General features: G+C 28.2%; 11 protein-coding genes across 11 annotated transcripts; 8 read left to right on the forward strand and 3 right to left on the reverse strand. All coding sequences in view use genetic code 12, as the record gives it.

Moving 5' to 3' along the window:
- Positions 1 to 340: 340 nt before the first annotated feature.
- Positions 341 to 2,026, forward strand: TRM2 (Trm2p; the record flags this gene model as incomplete). Its single annotated transcript, XM_051761621.1, has 1 exon — positions 341 to 2,026. The coding sequence occupies one exon, from the start codon at positions 341 to 343 to the stop codon at positions 2,024 to 2,026; it is 1,686 nt and encodes a 561-aa protein (XP_051621666.1).
- A 271-nt stretch (positions 2,027 to 2,297) lies between these two features.
- Positions 2,298 to 3,042, forward strand: RPS21B (40S ribosomal protein eS21; the record flags this gene model as incomplete). Its single annotated transcript, XM_051761622.1, has 2 exons — positions 2,298 to 2,321; positions 2,803 to 3,042. The coding sequence occupies 2 exons, from the start codon at positions 2,298 to 2,300 to the stop codon at positions 3,040 to 3,042; spliced, it is 264 nt and encodes an 87-aa protein (XP_051621667.1).
- A 655-nt stretch (positions 3,043 to 3,697) lies between these two features.
- On the forward strand, positions 3,698 to 4,891 carry TIF (translation initiation factor eIF4A; the record flags this gene model as incomplete). Its single annotated transcript, XM_051761623.1, has 1 exon — positions 3,698 to 4,891. One exon carries the CDS (start codon positions 3,698 to 3,700, stop codon positions 4,889 to 4,891), a length of 1,194 nt encoding a protein of 397 aa, XP_051621668.1.
- A 324-nt stretch (positions 4,892 to 5,215) lies between these two features.
- On the forward strand, positions 5,216 to 6,067 carry KGF54_001273 (uncharacterized protein; the record flags this gene model as incomplete). The annotated part of the gene is made up of 1 exon (XM_051761624.1): positions 5,216 to 6,067. One exon carries the CDS (start codon positions 5,216 to 5,218, stop codon positions 6,065 to 6,067), a length of 852 nt encoding a protein of 283 aa, XP_051621669.1.
- A 541-nt stretch (positions 6,068 to 6,608) lies between these two features.
- DUT1 (bifunctional dITP/dUTP diphosphatase) lies at positions 6,609 to 7,082 on the forward strand (the record flags this gene model as incomplete). Its single annotated transcript, XM_051761625.1, has 1 exon — positions 6,609 to 7,082. The coding sequence occupies one exon, from the start codon at positions 6,609 to 6,611 to the stop codon at positions 7,080 to 7,082; it is 474 nt and encodes a 157-aa protein (XP_051621670.1).
- A 166-nt stretch (positions 7,083 to 7,248) lies between these two features.
- Positions 7,249 to 8,922, reverse strand: MRS7 (Mrs7p; the record flags this gene model as incomplete). The annotated part of the gene is made up of 1 exon (XM_051761626.1): positions 7,249 to 8,922. One exon carries the CDS (start codon positions 8,920 to 8,922, stop codon positions 7,249 to 7,251), a length of 1,674 nt encoding a protein of 557 aa, XP_051621671.1.
- Positions 8,923 to 9,589: 667 nt separating this feature from the next.
- Positions 9,590 to 10,573, reverse strand: KGF54_001276 (uncharacterized protein; the record flags this gene model as incomplete). Its single annotated transcript, XM_051761627.1, has 1 exon — positions 9,590 to 10,573. One exon carries the CDS (start codon positions 10,571 to 10,573, stop codon positions 9,590 to 9,592), a length of 984 nt encoding a protein of 327 aa, XP_051621672.1.
- A 751-nt stretch (positions 10,574 to 11,324) lies between these two features.
- On the forward strand, positions 11,325 to 13,490 carry KGF54_001277 (uncharacterized protein; the record flags this gene model as incomplete). The annotated part of the gene is made up of 1 exon (XM_051761628.1): positions 11,325 to 13,490. One exon carries the CDS (start codon positions 11,325 to 11,327, stop codon positions 13,488 to 13,490), a length of 2,166 nt encoding a protein of 721 aa, XP_051621673.1.
- A 183-nt stretch (positions 13,491 to 13,673) lies between these two features.
- On the forward strand, positions 13,674 to 14,054 carry MED22 (Med22p; the record flags this gene model as incomplete). Its single annotated transcript, XM_051761629.1, has 1 exon — positions 13,674 to 14,054. The coding sequence occupies one exon, from the start codon at positions 13,674 to 13,676 to the stop codon at positions 14,052 to 14,054; it is 381 nt and encodes a 126-aa protein (XP_051621674.1).
- A 110-nt stretch (positions 14,055 to 14,164) lies between these two features.
- Positions 14,165 to 17,289, reverse strand: SWI4 (SBF complex DNA-binding subunit; the record flags this gene model as incomplete). The annotated part of the gene is made up of 2 exons (XM_051761630.1): positions 14,165 to 17,080; positions 17,248 to 17,289. The coding sequence occupies 2 exons, from the start codon at positions 17,287 to 17,289 to the stop codon at positions 14,165 to 14,167; spliced, it is 2,958 nt and encodes a 985-aa protein (XP_051621675.1).
- A 2,033-nt stretch (positions 17,290 to 19,322) lies between these two features.
- Positions 19,323 to 21,101, forward strand: HOL4 (Hol4p; the record flags this gene model as incomplete). The annotated part of the gene is made up of 1 exon (XM_051761632.1): positions 19,323 to 21,101. The coding sequence occupies one exon, from the start codon at positions 19,323 to 19,325 to the stop codon at positions 21,099 to 21,101; it is 1,779 nt and encodes a 592-aa protein (XP_051621676.1).
- Positions 21,102 to 21,112: the final 11 nt, after the last annotated feature.

Below are 21,112 nucleotides of genomic sequence, written 5' to 3' on the forward strand. Positions count from 1 at the left end.
TGGTCTTGTCAATTTTGAATAGCTATTGAGAATCAAGATGTTGATTATTGTTGTTTGTATTTGTTTTTACTTTTCAATTCGTTTTTTATTCTTAGTCTTAGTTAGTTTATTTAGCTTCAATGTATTAATAATAAGTTTTTAACTGTATCTGTTATTTTAATTAGCTTTTAATTTGCAACCAATAAATTTATCAAAAGATTTCATTACTAAGGAATTGATTTTGTGTTTTGAAAAGTTTTGGTTTTGTGCTAGATATTTTTATTTTGTTTTGAAAATAATTTATTTACGAAAACTCAAAAGATGAGATGAATTATAAGACTGGAAATCTTTGAATTAAGTAATGACTACAGAATTTGAAGAAAAGAAAAGACCATCGAGTCCTCCAATAGAAGAAAATGGAACAAATAAAGAATTAAATAATAATTCAAATCAAGACAAGTTTAAGAAATCCAAAAAATCAAAATTAAAAAGATATAGACCAAAACCAACAGATCAAACAAGTCCATTAGGTGTATTGGATTTTGAAATTAAACATTTATGTCAAGAACACAATATCTCATTAGATGACATAAAAAATGATCTAACTGGAATTTTAAATGATAAATTAATTGAGGAAAAATATCATAGAATAGTTGAAAATGTTAAAATATTACAATTTTTATCAAATGGTGAAGGTATAGCACTTATACCTCATATTGAACTGGATAAAAAATATCAAGTTGTTCTTGTACCATTTGGAATCCCAGGAGATATAGTCACAATAAAGATTTTCAAAACTCATCCATTATACGCAGAATCAGATTTATTATCAATTGAAAGTAATTCAAATATTCGAAACGATTCATTAATTCAATGTAGATATTTTGGTAAATGTTCAGGATGTCAGTTTCAAGATATATCATACGAAGAACAACTTAATATAAAAAGAACAACGATTATAAATGCATATAAACATTTTGCTCCAAAATTAACTGAATTAGGCTTATTACCAGAAGTTTCAAAATGTCAAGGTTCACCATTACAATATAATTATAGAACTAAATTAACTCCACATTTTAACATACCGACCAAGAAAACTGGTGCTGATTTAGAAGAAAGACCTAATTTTGGATTTGGTTCAAAAGGTAGACCCACTTGGAGAAAAAATACTGATTTTGGACCAAGTGGAGCTATAATGGATATTGAAGAGTGTAAAATTGGAACAGAAATTGTAAATATAGGATTGAAAAACGAACGTATTAGACTAGATAAAACTTACAAAAATTACAAGAAAGGAGCAACAATATTACTAAGAGAGAACACGAAGATAAAGACGGAAAATTTTGAATTAGATGAAGCATCAAAAGATATAAATGATAAAATTTCAAATATTGAAATTGCAGAACAAGATGAAACTATTGTCAAAACTTGCGTAACGAATTCAAGACAAGTTGTTCAAGAAATAATAGGTGGATACAGATTTGAGTTTTCAGCAGGTGAATTTTTTCAAAATAATAATTCAATATTACCATTAGTAACATCATACGTTAAAGAAAATTTACTACAAGGGACCAACAATTATCTAGTTGATGCATATTGTGGATCAGGTTTATTTTCAATCACATGTTCAGAAAATGTTTCAAAAGTTATTGGAGTTGAAGTAAGTGCAGATTCAGTAAATTTTGCACGTCACAATGCAAACCTAAATAACATTAAAAATGCAAAATTTATAGTTGGTAAAGCAGAAGAAATTTTTAAAGATATAGATACACCATCACAACAAACATCAGTAATATTAGATCCACCAAGAAAAGGTTGTGATGATGTATTTTTAAACCAACTAAGTTCATATAATCCTGCTAAAATAGTTTATGTTTCTTGTAATGTACATTCTCAAGCAAGAGATGTTGAATGGTTTTTAAATCATACTACTAATGGTTATAAATATATGGTTGAAAGTATTAAAGGATTTGATTTTTTCCCTCAAACTCATCATATTGAGTCAGTAGCTGTATTAAGCTTGAAAGAGAACGAAGAAGCAAATTGAGAATATGTATAGATTTATTTAATACATAGCCTTAGAACTTCGAGATTGTAATTGTATTTATATTTTGCAACTTAATTAATTTCTGTTTCAATTCTGAAACACTGCTTAGGGTTAAAACCCTATCGCCAAAATACATTTTTGTGTAATAATTTGATGTATGTGCAAAGAAATTACTAACAATTTTTTTTAGTTAGACTGAAAAAATATTAATCAAAAAGAGTGAAAATTACAATATATACACCAACCAACATCATTAAATAAATATACCAAAATGGAAAACGATAAAGGTCAATTAGTATGTTTAGATTAATAAACCAAGAGGAGCAAGTTGTGGGGAAGTAAACGTCAATTTATTCAAGCCAGTAATGGATTCAAAGTAAAGTCATCATATGTCATGAATATTTAAATAGATATCATATCATATAAGAAATAGAACCTATCACCATATTCGAAAATAAGAGTAATTTAAGACTACAACAATGTTCTGAGGAAGGATCAGAAATTTTTCGAACAGTTTAGTCATATTCCACGTAAATATTGATTCCATATTTCAGCTTAGATCACCAATTTCATTGTAGAATTACATTCAATATACATGAGCGATAGTTGGAACCACAATACGGAAGGAACTAGTCAAGGAACGAAAAACTGCAAGAAATAGAAGTTGTCCATGAAATCCAACTACTGATGAATATTGACTTTACGGACTTGATCAAATTCAAGGCTCTCCAATTAAGTTCATCGAATAAAAGAATACTAACAATTATATCTTTTAGGTTGAATTATACGTCCCAAGAAAATGTTCTGCTACCAACAGAATCATTAAAGCTAAAGATCATGCTTCAGTACAAATCTCAATTGCTAAAGTTGATGAAGAAGGTAGAGCTATTGCTGGTGAAAACATCAGTTATTGTTTAAGTGGTTACGTTAGAGGTAGAGGTGAAGCTGATGATTCATTAAACAGATTAGCTCAACAAGATGGTTTATTAAAAAATGTTTGGTCTTATTCTAGATAAATATTTTTCTTCTTTTTTGGGGTTTTTAATGTTTATATAAATTAATGTACAAAATAATTATACGGTAAATCAATATGAATAATTGTAGTTCTAGTTGTACCTAAGAATGTTTAAGGCTAATGCATATATTACAATAATATATGGAGGATGATTGAGTAAAATATTCGTACCCCTGATCAAGGAGGCTAACTACAACAGACGAAATAAGCATGAGATTACTCATAATAAATTTCAACTTTCAGTATGTAAGTTAGACATAAGAAATGTTGATGACCTCCTCTATATTTTTGAAGATGGCAAAAGCTTAAATTGTCATTAACTAATGCTTTTAATGGTCATGTGTCTATGTAACTGCTGACCCTGAACCTTTCGTGACCAAAATTCTTGCACTAATAACGCAGCACTGGCTGCACTTCGAAACCAACTGTAGTCATCCATTTAATCAATCATTTATTGATGTGAGATCATTGTTGATAAATATGGTTGCAAAAATCAGGTTCATTTTTATAATATTAAAATGTTAGTAGTGTAAATCATACCAAATCATCATTAAAATATTTTTTTTTTTTTTTCGTCTGCTTAGTCGATAATACAATTTTTCACTTTGTAAAATTTTACCCTTTCCTCTTTCTTCATCCAATACATATTCAAAAATATGGCATCAGAAGGTATCACTGAAATTGATTCAGGTTTAATTGAATCAAACTACGATAATGTCGTTTATAAATTCGACGATTTAAATTTAAAACCAAATATCGTTAGAGGTATTTTTGGTTACGGTTACGAAACTCCATCAGCCATTCAACAAAGAGCTATCTTACCAATTACTGAAGGTAGAGATGTTTTAGCTCAAGCTCAATCAGGTACCGGTAAAACCGCTACTTTCACCATTTCAACTTTACAAAGAATTGATGAAAATGAAAAATCAACTCAAGCTTTAATTTTAGCACCAACAAGAGAATTAGCTTTACAAATTAAAAATGTTATTACTTCAATTGGTTTATACTTAAAAGTAACTGTCCATGCATCAATTGGTGGTACTTCAATGAGTGATGATATTGAAGCTTTTAAATCAGGTGTCCAAATTGTTGTTGGTACTCCAGGTAGAGTTTTCGATATGATTGAAAGAAGATATTTCAGAACCGATAAAGTTAAAATGTTCATTTTAGATGAAGCCGATGAAATGTTATCATCAGGATTTAAAGAACAAATTTACAATATTTTCAGATTATTACCAGAAACTACTCAAGTTGTATTATTATCAGCTACTATGCCACAAGATGTTTTGGAAGTCACCACCAAATTCATGAATAACCCAGTTAGAATCTTAGTTAAAAAAGATGAATTAACTTTAGAAGGTATTAAACAATTTTTCATTAACGTTGAATTAGAAGAATATAAATTTGATTGTTTATGTGATTTATATGATTCAATTTCAGTTACTCAAGCTGTTATTTTCTGTAACACTAGACAAAAAGTTGAATTTTTAACCAACAAATTAAGAGAACAAAATTTCACTGTTTCAGCTATCCATGCTGATTTACCACAATCAGAAAGAGACACTATTATGAAAGAATTCAGATCAGGATCATCAAGAATTTTAATTGCCACCGATTTATTAGCTAGAGGTATTGATGTTCAACAAGTTTCATTAGTTATTAACTACGATTTACCAGCCAACAAAGAAAACTATATTCATAGAATTGGTAGAGGTGGTCGTTTCGGTAGAAAAGGTGTCGCCATTAACTTTGTTACTGATAAAGATGTTAGCATGATGAGAGAAATTGAAAAATTCTACTCAACTCAAATCACAGAAATGCCTGCTGATATTGGTTCACTTTTCGCTTAGGTTCATTAAATAAAAATAATAATAAAAAGTAAGAAAAATATGGGATAAAAATTGTACTTTTTATTTATTCTATCTTTACTAGTATTACTTGCAAATTGAACTTTCTCCTACTCTCTACTTCAAACGTACTTTCGTTTTTACTAATCTTACACTGCGTCAAAAAGATTAGTTGGCAAGATGATAGTGATTGCCTTATCATAAATAAAGTGACCAAAAAAAAAAAAACTGTAACAAAAACGAATGCAAAAAGCACTTATTTAGAACTCAATTTAAATACTATAAAAAAAAGGCTAAACTTCTCATGCTATCATGGCATCTTATACTATGCCTGGATCATTCAACATAAACAACTCACGATTACCCAATGTACTATCTCGGAATAAATCAGTGACAACAGAAGTAGTGAATCAAAATCTACAACAAGAACTACAACAAAAATTCTATTCAAGTAATATAATTCACAAGAAAACTAAATATCAACATGAACTTCTAATAAACTTATCATCAATATGTTATTTTTTAATATTTTATCAATTCTCGAAATACTGTCATTTAGCTTGTTTAATTCCATTTATTTTACATCTTATACCATTAATTGGATTAAATCCACAATTAATAACTTCAAATACTCAATCATTTTTAGATACAATTTTTGAAAATGAAAATAATCATGAAGATAGGATTCAGTTGTTGAGGCAGAAATTACCTAAATTTTGTTATATGCTTTATTTGAAGACTATATTTGTTATATTATATCATATTTTATTTATTTGCACTTGGGTTGTATCATTAGTCAATGAAGAAAAATTAACAAGTTTACAATATGGAACATGGTGGTTTGTTTCTTTCTTTGGTGAAGAAACTCCGGTCCTAGACAAATCCGACCCTTTCTGGTATAAAGTTTTACAATTAGGTTTACTACAGATAGTGTTGGTAGATTTAATTATCTTATTCATTCAATTAATTTTATTTCAAAGTATATTTTATCAAAGTGCATTATTTAGTGGGAGAAGGATAGAAGAACAAGAAGCTTACCTTATAAGATATGCAACTAACTCACAGACTAGTGGTCAAGTGGATGATAGCTTGATAGAGAATGACGATGGAATTTTGTGTGCTTTAGTTGTACGGCTTTATAATGTATTTAATTCAAAAATAGAGTTTGATAGTAGTTAAATATCATAATCCATACGAAATGAAGTACTGGGTTGATGACCATTTGGAATAGATTCTTGATCTCTGTGAAGGGGCCTGCGTTTAAGTTTGGGCCAAACAATAATCTACCAGTCGTGACTCTAATGATACTGAATTTTTGACCTATGCTCCAAGTGATCGGCCGCAAACCTTGGTCTTTTTGAGTATCAAGTGGAAAATATGTATTAGACTATATGATGGTCGAATTAGAGTAAATTCCTGCATTAGAGAATTACAGAAGTTGCAATGCACCATAGCTACTCATACAAAAAATAATTGAGATTATTAGATACCCAAATATTACGACTCGCTGTTCTTTGATTTTATCTAAGCACTACATACTTCTGTATAGGTTATGACTGGTTTCAAGTCTGTTTCAAATATCTTACTGGAGTTGGTACGCGTCTACACAATTTTTACGCGTTGTTTTTATATAGTTTGATGGACTAAAAAAATATATATATATACTGAATCTATTTTTCAATTCTGACAACCATATAATAAACCATCCCAAACGATAGATATGACTACAGAAGCAAATAAAAAACAAAAATTAGAAGCAACAGATAATTTAAAAGTATATTTAAGATCAGAAAAAGGTAAAATACCAACAAAAGGTTCAATATTAGCAGCAGGTTATGATTTATATTCATCAGAAGAAGCAATAATACCAGCTCAAGGTCAAGGATTAGTAAGTACAGATATTTCAATTATAGTCCCAATAGGAACATATGGAAGAGTAGCACCAAGATCTGGATTAGCTGTTAAACATGGTATTTCAACTGGTGCAGGAGTTATTGATGCTGATTATAGAGGTGAAGTTAAAATTGTTTTATTTAATCATTCTAAAAAGGATTTTGAAATTAAACAAGGTGATAGAATTGCTCAATTAGTATTGGAAAGAATTGTTAATGCTGAAATTGAAGAAATTAGTTTGGCTGCTTTAACTAGTACTGATCGTGGTGATGGGGGATTTGGATCAACTGGGAAAAATTAAATTCAAGATTGATTTGTTTTAGTGTAAGAGACTTATATAAAAGTTACTGCAATGAAATTCTACTACTCAAAAAATAATATAAATACATATGGATTTATAACTATATAAATTCTATTGGATAGATTTTTTTAATTTAATTTTTTTTACAAGTCAATAATGTGAGTACTTAAGTTGCTTTATCTTTCTTTATTTTTTCATCTTGATGCTTTATATTTTCTTCATCTTTAGCTATTTCAGATCTGACTTTAGACATTGGATCTTCTACTTCTTTATTATGAACTTCCTTTTTACCATCATCTTCACTCGACTTATGTTCTTCTTTGATTTCTTCTTCTCCCTTTTCTAATCCCTTTTCCAATTCTTTTTCTTCTGGATCTTGTTCATATTTAACACCTCCACTAGCAGTGTCTTCATATTCGTCTAAGTTGATGTCATCCTTAACTTTGTTAACAGTATCTTTTTCTCTTTCATTTTCTTCTTCAATCATTTCATCTTGTTCTTTCAATATATCTAATTTCAATTTGGAATCATCTGACAATTCTAATTTAGCAACATTATAAACTTCATCAGGAATAGATGATAAGACAGCTAATAAAGCATCATAATAAGTCTCTGCACCATGGTCTTTATCACCATAAGTATAAGCACTACTTAAAATTAATAATGTAGATGGAATTTTTTGCCTTAATCTTAAATCTAACCAAGTTTCTAAATCTTCTCTTAATCTACCTGGTGAAACATCACTTGTTTTAATACCTCTTTGAGAACAAGCAATTTGTAATTCTGGAATAGTTAATGAATCAACTCCTTCATAATCTATAGCTTTATCATCTTTAATTATTGTTAAAAGTCTATGTCTAATTTGATATCTCAAAATAGAATCTGTTCCAAAAGGTCTTAATGACATATATTTACACATTGCGACTAATTGATGTCGACTTAAATTATCCAATACTTGATCATTTTTAAATAATCTTGCAACTTGAATTAATTGATCTCTAGTTGGATTTTTACCAATTGAAATTGCATGGAAAAATTGTACGAAATTTTCTCTTTCTGCATCAGTAATTTTTTTAGATAATTTTAATCCTGATTGTTCCATTGTTTGTTTTATATATTCACTTGCTGCATTTCTGGTTTTCTTTAATTTTGCTTTTTTCTTTTGACGATCAGTTTTTGATTCATAAGTTGATGGTAATAAATTTGGGAATAATTTTAATGCAACTGGTAATAATAATTCTGCAAATGGGATAATCAAAAACATTAAAAATGGAACTAATCTAACAACATCTACTATAGTTCTTTGTAATTGATTTGACTCTCTTCTACTTAATCCATATCCTGCCATTAATTTCACTAATAATTTTGTGGAAACTTTAACTTCATAACCTAATAATTTTGTACCTGCCCAATAATGTTGTACTTCATGTTTAAATCTATCCCAAAGAGGTGGTTTTGGTTTTGTTTCTTTTTCATCTTTATTTACAAGTTGGTTAGCTGGTGAATTCTCTAATTTTTCAAGAGCTTGAGTTTCTAATGGAGAATCTTTTCCACTAAAATTATCCTTTTTAAGTGTCTTTTTTAAATCTTCTGCACCTTGAGTTTGTTTTTTGTCTTGAGTAGGAGGAGGAGGAGTGACTGTTGATTGAAATCTTATTGAATTTATTAATTGATAATTTACCGTATTTTTATTTAAATTTCCATGTAATTCTGGTTGTAATGGAAACCTTACTTTACCTGATAATGCTAATTTTGTAAAATTTCTTGTTAATATTCGCTGATATACCGATTTATTATATCCTCTTAGTATTTCCCTTCTCATTGGATAAATTGTACTCATGGTTTATGCTTGATTTATAAAGTGGCAACACGGGGTCCACGGTGATAATATGGTTAGAAACTGTTTGATGAAGGTGAAATAAAATCTCTATAAAATTAAATGATTGACTTGAAAAAAATTGAATCTAATTATTAAATGAATCAATATAAAAGAAATTTAAAATACAATGCTAATAATTGAAATGGATATAATAATAATAGAATAAGTAAATCTAAATATGTTAAAACCAATGAATTGATAAAAAAAAATATTGCTTTATTGTACAAAATATTGTAGTATTGAAAAATTAGTTAATAATAATAAAATAATAATCCAAACTAATTAAGTGGAAAAAGAAAAAGAGAGAATTTATCAAAGGTTGTGTAAATTATTCAAAATGAAAGATCGATACAAACAATCGGACTTTAATATCTTCTTTTAAACACCGTATACCGTATTATTATTATTAATACAAATTATACAGAAATTTTTACTTATTTGCCTAAGTATAGTTTGAAAAATATAGCTTGAATAAATTACAAATTAGAGATATTTTTTCGTACGACTTGAATTGAATTACGTGTAATTAGTGCTACCGGTTCGACCGCTTGACGTTCTACTATTCGGCTCATATTTCTACATTTCAATATAATATTGACTTCAACAATAAATAGTACGTATAAGTTCTCTATTCTTCTTGTTCTAACGATGCTAAACTTTTTTGTTCTTTGGATTCACCATTTAATCCTATTATTATAATTTTTTCAACGATTGTATGATAATCTTCATCATCACCATCAATAAAAATTGTTAAATTTTGAACATTTTGAAATTTTACATATTTTAATTTTAATTCAATCCATTGTGAGTCTGGTTCTGTGGTTAATTTTTCAATATGAGGAGCTTTTAAATCAGATGAAGCATCTTCAAATGATAATATATTTTGAGTATTTGGCCATATTTTTATTAAATTAGGTTGTTGAATTTCTTCTAAATCTTCTTCATCTATTGTTATTTTATCTTTTGAGATATTTTTATTCAATTTAATTAAAATTGAATAGATTTTAGATATATTTAAAAATGTAATCAGTAATAATATTTGAGAATCTGAATCTGATATAATTGAACTTCCTGATTTTTTATCAAGTTTTAAAACATCTTTAATTTCGGAATTCTCATATAGACTTTTAGCATTAAGTGCTTCAAATGATCCATAATCTATATGTGAATTTAAAATATCAAATCCTTTTGGTATCAACTCTTTAATTTCTTTTAATTCTTCTGAATTAATTGTGACTGAAGATGCAGATTCAGCAGTTGATCCATTTCCTTTTCTTGTTTCTCCTTGAGCTTGCTGATTAAATGATGATAAAGTAGTCATTAATTCATCAACATTGGCACCTTTGACTCTTGATTTCTCCTTTCCTGATTCAAAAAATATAAATGTTGGTACAGCAGTAACTGTATATTTTCTTGCTAAATCCTTGTGTGAATCTAAGTCTACTCTAATAATCTCAACATTTGGAAATTTTGAATAAGCTTGATCTATTAATGGCTTTATTTGTCGACAAGGTCCACACCAACTTTCAGCTGTAAAATTCGCCATTAAATATTTATTTTGGTTCAAATAATCATCAAAATCTTTAGTCGATTTAACGAATTGAATAGACATTTTTGAAATGATTGAATTTTGTAAACTATTTTTGAGATAAGTTCACTTGATTTTTCTATCTTAATTTGTTAATACTATCAAAAACATGAAACAAATTTCAAACATTGAATAAAAGTGTCAAACTTTAAATCTTGAAAAAGCGCGCGAAATTTGAACCTTCATGGAAATACGAATACCGCCAAGTATGAAATATAAATGGAACGTTAAGTATCCAAATCAAAAATTAAATAACTTTCTTTTTTAGGTGGGTAAAGTGACAATTAACTACTCACTTATAATAAGTTCAAACTACAAATGCAAAGACACTATAAGTAACAACCGGTATTGTAATGTCAATACGAAAGGTTAGTAGTCATTTTTTGGGCTGTGTGCATTAAAAGTTAATGTTTAGTTTTATGAGTTGATCTCATGAAATTGATTTTTACATTACAACTAATCCAATCACAAGACTACTCATGAAAGAAATTGAAATACTCTTCTGTGGATATATGAAAGAATAAATAATTCTCAAATATGAAGTATTCCTTAATAATACAAAGCTAAAATCAAAAAATAATAATTAGTATAAAGCCGCATCTAATTTTCTTCAAATTTGTGTAATAATCTTTAATTTCTATTTTTAAATTTAAATTATTATAAATTTACAACGTTTTTTTATACACTTTATATAACTTCAATAATCCATAAATTCAATAATAACTTGAAGAGTCAGAATCAAGTCAATTAAACCTATCTTGAAGGTTAGACTCACATGTCACGAAGGTCAAAGGACTTATCAGATTTAGATAGAACAAAAAATTCACCATTAGCTCAATTACGACTATCAAATATTGAACCAAATTTGAAAAATGGTAATAAACTTAACAATAAACCTAAAAGTAGAGAAGTATCAGAAGTCAATAATTCAAATTCAACTTCATTGTCACCACCAACTATAATTAAAACTTCTCCCAGATCTATAAAAATAAATGACTCAAATTCAAACGCAACCAAAAATCACAAGAGAAATAAAAGTAGTAGCAAATTATCTGATATTGAATTAAAAGATCTTAATTCTGATTCATTGGATCATTCATTAAATCAACTTATATCAAATGGTGAAACTTTAATAAAATCCGACTCTTCATCATCCGATCAACTATCAAAGGATGACATCAAAAAAGCAGGTCAATTAGCTTCATTACTACTAGATACAAGAAATATTTTAAAAGCAGATTGTAATGTTATTGACCCTGAGTCAAATTTAAAAGCAAGTTCCAATAACAATGATACTACCAAAATCACAAGAAATACATTTGTTAGAGCAGAAAAAGTTAAAACAATGTTGGGTGTAAAATATCTTTACATTGAAAGACTACATGAATGGGATAAAATAAATGGCCACGATAATGAACATCCTGGTGTTGAAGGAGTATACAATCCATTACAAATTTTAAGAAATAGAAAAATCAGAGCGAAATATAATGAATACCCGAAACCATTATTAATGAAAACACTACCTTTAGCTTGTAATGTTTTCAGTCGACATAATCAACCAGGGCATCATCATCCACATGCTCATCATCAACACAAAAGAGAATGGAGAATGCAGTGGGCAATTGAATTAAATGAGTATATTGGAGATTCTAGATGGAGAGTAAATCATTGGGATGAATTAAAAGACCCTAATGGGGATTATTGGTTCAGAACAGATGAAGAAGATGGTCATTATCATGAAAATCTGCATCATTCTCGAAAAAGGAAAAAACATAACTTTAGAAGAAGAATACATGATAGATTATTCGAACTGTCTGATGAAGAGAAGAAAGAAAAATTGTCAACCGACAAGGATCAAAATTTATTAGAAGTAAGTACAAGTCCAGAAAGTGATGCACAACTTGGTAAAATCTCAAAGTCCAAATCTCCTAGGAAAAGAATAAAATCAAAAGTTAAAAAATTTTATCAAGGTAATTCTTCATCTTCCTCCAACGTTTTAAATCAATTCAATGAACCACTTGAGGAAAATAATACTTATGATCAAGACGACACATTAGCATCTCCAACCCCACAAAATAATTCAAGAAGTAATGGTTCAACCAATAATGGCTACAATGTTGAACAAACTGAAGCCGAACAACAATTAATACCACCTACGATTCGAATAGAACCAACATCTCCAGAACCTAATCTGAATATTTTCCCACCATTTCAACATCAACACAATCAAAGTATTCAAGATGTCGAATTCCAACCATCACATAAAGAAAGAAGTAACACAGACGATTCATTTCTTGAGTTAAGTGCAGGCACTGGAGGAAAATCAAGCTCAAGTGATAAAGCAAGTCCTAACGAAATAATAGATAGACATGAACAGGAATTAGCACAATTATTTAAGTACTTGGTGTATTTTATAGAATCTTGTTCAAGTCGTACACAATATTTATTATCTATATATCCAAACTACTTAAATTTAGTTCAGAATAAAATAAATAATATAACTTCAAATTCTATATATGAATTATTAAATTTAATGACAAGTATAAATGATGAAAATTTACCTGCTTATGAAGAATTATACCTGGGTTTTTTAGATGAAACTCAATCGATTTTACACATGGTTAATGAACAATATTCAATGAAAATAGATACTTTATTAAGTACAAGTGATCGATCAATTTCAGAAATAAATGCATCATTATCATTAGATTTAAGAAAATGTAACGAAAGATTAGATTATTTGGAAAATTCATTATTTAAAAATTCAAATAATTTGAAAAAGGATATTTTGAGTGATGCTTCAAATTATAAAATTTTGTATTTGGTATTGGAAAATATAATTGTTATTTTATTAAAATTAGTATGGGTTATTGTTAATATTTATAAATTTTTTGCATTTTTCATAAAATTGATTTGGAGAATAATTAGATTTTTTATATAACTACTTAATGGTTTAATAAACATGTAAATATTCATTGATTAATACTTAGTTGAATTTTATATTTTATATTTGTAGTGGAAGTGTATGTAAAACGCGCATTTTTCAAATCTTTACATTATATACGAGATTTAAAAATCATAAACATTCAAAAGCTACAATTACAATCATACCAAATATTAAATAATGCAGCCAAAATCAATAACACTACTACAAAAAATAGATCAAATAATAGAACAACTTCTAACGAAATTCCAAGATATTTTTGAAAATCTTAAAAACGACACCAAACCAAAAGAATTATTATCAATTGAATCCTTAGCTATTGAAAATAATGCAAATCAAATTATAAGATTATGTCAAGATTTACTAAGTATTTCGAGGAATATAAAAGAGACTTGGATTTTGAGTAGTTTAAAAGTTGAAAATGGGATAAGTGAAGACACTAATAAAAGTAAAAGTAAAAGTTTGTTTAATGATGAAGAAAATGTGGATAAAGTATTTAAGCTATTTAATGAATTGACAGAAAATATAGCTAAGTTTGAAACTCCAGAAATTTATGGATAACAATATCAACAAAAGTCAAGAAGAAATAGAGCTAAAGAGCTAAAGTTTTCAAGTAAGTTTGCCCGAAAAAATTACAGCCTTTATTATAATTGTTTCTATAAAAGTAAATGTTACAAATTGGAACCATCATTTAATGATTCAGCAATACCGTCAATTAAACTGTCAATATCCTCAACCCTAATTCCACAACTTAAACTCAATAGTTTTCTATATTTATACATCTTCTCATCAATTCCATATTTTTTAGTTCTTTTAGTAATGTCTTTAATTAATTTTTGTCTTTTAATTTGTAGATTTGTTAATTCTAAAGCGTAATCAAATTTTGTTTCATTAATCAATTCATCTTCATCTTCTTCTGATTGATTTTGTTGTTCATTTTCCATCATTTTCATTTCTTCTTCTTCAATTAAATTTGTTAGTTGAGATCTTTGACTCTTTTGATTTATATTAATCAACTGGGCTTCTTTCTCATTTATTTGTTGTTGACAAACCTCGACGTAATTGTTTACAATTTTTTGTGCTTGGTCAACTGACTTAATATCAATTTCCTCAATTCCTGAACTTTGAAATAAATTTACAATACGTTTAATTGAATTTTGAGTCTCAATTTGTTTTGCTGTTATTGACCTCTTCATTTTCTCAATGTCTTTATCTAATTTGGTTGACTCTTCGGAGTATGACTCTGAATAAGAATTTATCATGTTGGAAATAATTGATGACAAATCTTGAAATGGTAAAGTTGATTTGTTTGGGTTTTCTTCAATAATTTTACCGTCCTCATTCAAATTAGGTGGATTTATTTTTTTCAATATTTTTGAGTTGTTATGTTTGTTTGGTACCACCATTTGTTTTTGATGTGGTGATGATTTATCTTGCATGGCCTCAGAAAAGGTTTGCAAATTATTATTAATTCCAGGGGTTGTTGAGCCTTCAACTTCTGAAATAACTGCTAAAGGTTGATGACCATTGGATGTAAAATTTCTATGAATTGGTGTTGAAATATTATCATACAGTTTATCCATAAATATATTTTCTTTATCATCATTTAGTGCGTCAAGATGCTTGCTATCAACTCTTGCAATATCCTCTTCTTCTTCCATATCATCGTCCTGCACTGTGGTTCTTTGAGTATCTGGAGTTTCCATTCTACTAATATGAGGTGGTTGTATTGGAGTAGCAAGACCTTCTAAATTCATGGAACCATTGGACAAAATTTCTGAGATAGGTTGTTGTAACTGATGTTGTTGTGGTTGCTGTTGTGGCGGTTGAGGTTGTTGAGGTAGTTGTTGAAGCAATTGATGTTGTTGTAGTTGTTGTGTTTGTTGAGGAATATTTTGAAATCTCATACTTATTTGTTGTTGGAAAGCTGTTTGAGCAGCATCTATTTGTGCATAATTTGGTATTAAATTATATTGTACAATTAATCCTCTTGCTGATTCTCTATTGATATTTTCTACATCATCTCTAGCCCCATACTTTAATAAAGTCTTAACAAAACTAATACATCCTGATTTAATAGCTATATGCAAACAAGTATCACCTCGAACATCTTGATGGTTCAACACATTTTTCATTAAGTCTACCAGTTTTGTCGGATTTTTGTTAGACAAACTTGTTAATTTATTCAAAATAGTATTTAGGTAAACTTTGAGACTTTCAAATTTAGATTTAGCTTTTGCAAATTGACATAAATAGTGTAACGGCGTCCTTCCATTAATGTCTGTATTTATTAAACATAATTCCAAGTCATTCAAAACTTTATCAAAATTTCTTAATTCATAACAGTTATTGAAAGAAATCAATTTTGATAATGGATTTAATCCAAAATTATTCACTACTAATGGATTAGCACCTTTACTTATTAATACATGAATCATTTCATAATTACCAATTGAAGCTGCCCAATGTAATGGAGTGTGACCTTCATCATCAATTGGTTCATTTATATTGAAATCATTTGGTGGAAATTGAACAAAATATGGGATTTCCGCATTATCTTCACTAAAAAATCTCAAAAGTTGAGCTGCATAAGTATTTTCATCTGAAGGACTTGAATCTTGTTGTCCATATTGACTATTATCAAAGGCTTTTCTATCGTCTTGATTTGAATTAATGGAGGTATCACTGTCTTTTTGGTCCTGATTAATAGACCAATTGGTATCATTGGAGGATTGTGACGACAGTAGTTTTCCATGCTGAAAAATTTGTTGTTGTAATTGGTTTGGAATTGGGAATTGTTTTAATTGATTAGGGTGTGGAAAAGTATGTTGAAGTGGTACTTGTTGAGCTTGTTGTTGTTGCTGTTGTTGTAGTGGTAATTGTTGACTTTGTTGTTGTTGTTGCATCCTTTGTAGTAATTGTTGATTTTGAAAATTATTAGCATAGGGTAGATTATTTCCATTAATTGGTATATTATTTTGATTATATGATTGGTCTATGTCTTGAGATTGTGATACCATATTTTGACTCATATTGTACATTTGAGGAAATTGTTGTCCATTATATGAATTTTGTCTGCTATTGACCATTGTTGAATCTTGAGATGAAAATGAATCTTGTAGTTGACTTGAATGTGAATCTTTTGCAGCTGCTTCTTCCGCAGCTTGAAGTGCTGCTTTTTTACCCGTCTTGTATTTTCTTGGAGTATCACCAGGTAATTTTGGTTTCTTCACATATTTTCTTTTAATTGTTGATGAACTATCTTTTGGAGGTGGTTTTACTTTCATCGGTATAATTAAGTTTGGATCAGTAAAATCTAAAAATAATACTGGTGCTAATTCTTTTGTTACTCCATAAGTGGCAGCTAATCTACGAGCATCATCTAGAGGTATCCAGGTACCTTGAAATCTTCCGAATCCTCCTTGAACTTTTTCATGTTTACTTTGTTGAACTCCCTTTTCCAAGATTTTTGTTCTCTTTGCTTTAGGAAAATTACAACATTTCAAAATTTGTGTAGCATTAACCCAATCATCTTTACAACGTCTCATTATGGGAGACTCATTCATATCACATTCATACACATCAGTCTATTTGGTAAAGTTATTTGTTAGTATTTATTCGTTTTAAATATTCAATCAAACTTTGGTGCTGTCTAAATTATAACGACGCGTCAGGAACAATAAATTCAATTCGGAGCTAAATTACTTCCAAAATTTGATTCAAATTATTTTTAAACTAAAATTTAAGAACATACATTCGAATATGTAGCCCGAAATACTGGAGGGGGTCCAGACATGATTAACTTTTATTATATTGTTGTGGTAGAATTTATTCTTCTGAAATGAAAAGATAAACTCAATTGTTGGAAATATAAAAAGTTATAATTTATAAAAAAAAAATTATTCTTTAAATTTTAATAATATTAATTTTTTTTTAAATGAAAATGAGAAAAAAATAAAAATTTGTCTTTATGCGGAAAAAATACATTTTTATTGTACGAACTTCACGAGCTGGCCAGAAGAAAAGTTAGAGCTCTGTGGTGGAACTCCAGTAAAGTTAGGTCGAGCACGGACTTGATAAATAAATTCTTTCTAGATCTTATTCAGGTCTATTTTATATAATACAAACAGACAAATTCGAATCCAAGTCCTGAGGAAGTAAGAAATACACTTCTTTAAAAATAGTCCGAGCATCTAGTGCATAAATTAATTGAACTGAGTGTTTCAAATTTGCTAAGATCCGAGACTTCAAGATAAACTTCAGTACGCAGCAAGAAAATGATGTTACAATTTTCAAGAATGATCCTAAGTTTATTAATAGTTACAATCAATAATTGTTCTGACGTGAATAAAAAAATTAAATAAAATGTAGTGGATTTTATAATATTCTTTATGTAAGAACTCTATTAACAAAAACATTAATTTGCAACCATTATAATTCGCGTCCACATTTAAAATTTTAGTCTCAAAACATTACAATTAATAAAATATGAAAGAAAAAAAAAAAAAATTAAAATTTTAATAAAAAATCTATCAAATCAAAGTAAGGAGAAAGTACTAACAAATAAACGCTTGCATTAGTAGTAGCAATCCAATAAGTTTAGTGAATTACTACTGGCATAAACTGATTGAGTATTCGTATTTCTAAAGACCCCAAACTCCAGTTGTTTGAACGAACTCAAATATTCGAACCACTTAAGCTATGCTAATAATGATGATTTGAAAAAATTAAGAGCAGCTACCTTGCAGATCAATTTATGAAGATCTCTCATAATTCTGAATCTCCAGAATTGCCAAAAAATTGAATTTAAAAAGTAGATTTAGACTTTGAGCAAATTCTACAAAAGTGAAACTTAATATCTAAAAGTTAGCAAAGTTTTTTACTTTCATTTTGCAGCCAAAAATTTATTTAATACAAAACTAAGTATTTCACGAAAATTTACTTCAAATGAAACTAGTGATTGAATAACTAATTGTAAAAGTTATCATCCCATTACATGAACAAAATTTTGAAGATTATGACTTTTGTTTCTCAACTATCGTAATTAACCTTGATCACATAAATAATGACAATATTGCACTAAATTCAATAAAGAAGAAAAGATAGGAAATTAAGGTACAAAAGTTCAAATTATAATAATTTATTATAATTTGATTAACTTTTTTCCACAAATAGATAACAAGAAGTATTAATTAATATTATATAACTATACAAGTCAAATATAAATACAAGTTATTTCATTTCTTCAACTATTTCCCTTATTAAATTTAATTTAGATAAAATTTTAAAATTATCAAAAAGATCTTCGTAAATGTAGACTAGTATATTTAATTAATTTTAATTAACCACCGCCTTTTTTTTTTCATAAATTAAATCACAAAGTTTATTTATTATTCGTATATACCAAAATATTATAGCTTTAAATGAAGCTTAATCTTCATCGCGAAGAATAGTTAAATTAATTCAGGATATGGGATGTTCAACAGTCTCTCTCCATCTTTGTTTGATTTTATAAAACAATAAAAATGTATCTAAATTTGGATCCATAAAACATTTTTATATAAAATATGATAACAATGTTTCATTTTGTGTCTTTACAAAGTAAAGAGTAAGGCTGATTGTTAAGAAAAAAATAAAATATAAAAATAAAAATAAAATAAAAATAAATTAAGAAAATTTAAATCAAAATATTTATTCGTTACTATTCAACAATTATAATTAAAAACATATAATATAGATATATATATCTTGACATTCCTTTTCATTTAATTTCTCTTTATAAAAGAGTTTTTAAATCGTTATACCATTAAATCAAATATTCAATAAATCATGACAACATCAACTAATAATCATGATCATGATATACCCAAATATCGATTAGGTATAAAACAAATCAAGGCAAAATCAGTAACTGGAACAATTATAATGTTGGATGATCCAAATGATGAAAATGAAACAAATTCAATGAAAAAATCTTCAACTGGAGTTATATTAAATCCTCAACCTCAAGATTCTCCAAATGATCCATTAAATTGGTCTGTATGGAGAAGAGATATTTGTTTATTAGTTATTGGATTAGCAAGTTTTTTAGGTGGTGGTCAATCTCCAATTTTAGCAGCTGGTATGTCTACATTGGTTATTGAATTTAAAAAACCTTTAACTACTATTTCATATTTAGTTGGTGGATTTATGTTATCATTGGGATGTGGATCAGTTATTGCAAGTCCCACAGCTGTATTATATGGTAAAAGATTAGTTTATATTGCTGGAACATTTATATTTATGATGGGGGCTATATGGGGAGGAGTTGCAAAAAATTTTGGTAATTTAATGGGTGCAAGAGTTTTAACAGGTATTGGAGCTTCACCAACTGAATGTTTACCAAGTTCAACTATTGCAGAAATTTATTTTGCTCATGAAAGAGCTTATAGAATTGGATTATATACTATGTTAATGTTGGGTGGTAAAAATATTATACCACTTTTGTCAGGTTTAGTATTTCAATACTTGGATAGACATTGGTTATTTTGGATTTTAGCAATGTTTTTAGGTTTTACTTTGGTAATGATTGTATTATTTGTTCCTGATACATTTTGGGATAGATCACCAAAACCTTCTAAAAGATCAATTCAAGAAACTCAATTAGCAAGATCAGTTGCATCATATCATCCACCATCTCAAAGACCAAATGCTTTTGCTTATAGAACACAATCAAGAAATAGTTTAACATCATCAATAGCTACTAATGAACAAGATGATGAAAAACCAGTTGGTTTAACTGAGGTTACACAAGAAGAGAAAAAGCATAGTTATCTACATAGTATTAAGATTTATAAAGGTAGATATACTAAAGATAGTTGGTGGATGGTTGCATTAAGACCATTTGTATTATATACTTATCCACATGTATTATTTGGTTCACTAACTTATGCATTAGCTGTTGTTTGGCTTATTGTTATATCAGAAACTATATCAGAAATTTTCAGACATCCTCCATATAATTATGATCAACAAACAGTAGGGTTATTTTATATATCACCATTTGTTGGAGGTATATTAGGTTCATTATCATGTGGATTAATATCCGATAGATTAAGTAGATTCTTAGTTTCAAAAAATAGAGGAGTATATGAACCAGAATTTAGATTATTTATGATTATACCATCAACGTTTTTTATAGCTATTGGACTAATGGGATATGGATGGTCTTCAACAGTTGAAAACCCATGGATTGCTCCAATTATATTTTTTGGTGCTATGTCATTTGGTTCCTCGATGGCTTCAACTACTGCTATAACTTTTGCTGTTGATTCATACAAGATGTTTGCGGCAGAAACATTAGTTTCATTCAATTTTTTGAAAAATTTCTTGGGTTTTTGTTTTTCATTATTTAATAACAAATATGCAGATAGTCAAGGTTACAAAGACGCTTATGTAACTTATGGAGGTATACAATTATTTGTAAGTTTATTTGCCATACCTTTATATGTTTATGGTAAAAAGATCAGAAGATGGACAGATGAAAAAGAACTTATGAGAAGTTTGTATCATGAAGATAACGTACCACCAAGTATGAGTTCAAAATTTGAGGAAGAATCAGTAGAGTAGAATTAAATTAA

Source organism: Candida jiufengensis, assembly GCF_024610255.1.
Source record: "Candida jiufengensis strain CBS 10846 chromosome Unknown scaffold6, whole genome shotgun sequence".
Classification (NCBI taxonomy): domain Eukaryota; kingdom Fungi; phylum Ascomycota; class Pichiomycetes; order Serinales; family Debaryomycetaceae; genus Lodderomyces; species Lodderomyces jiufengensis.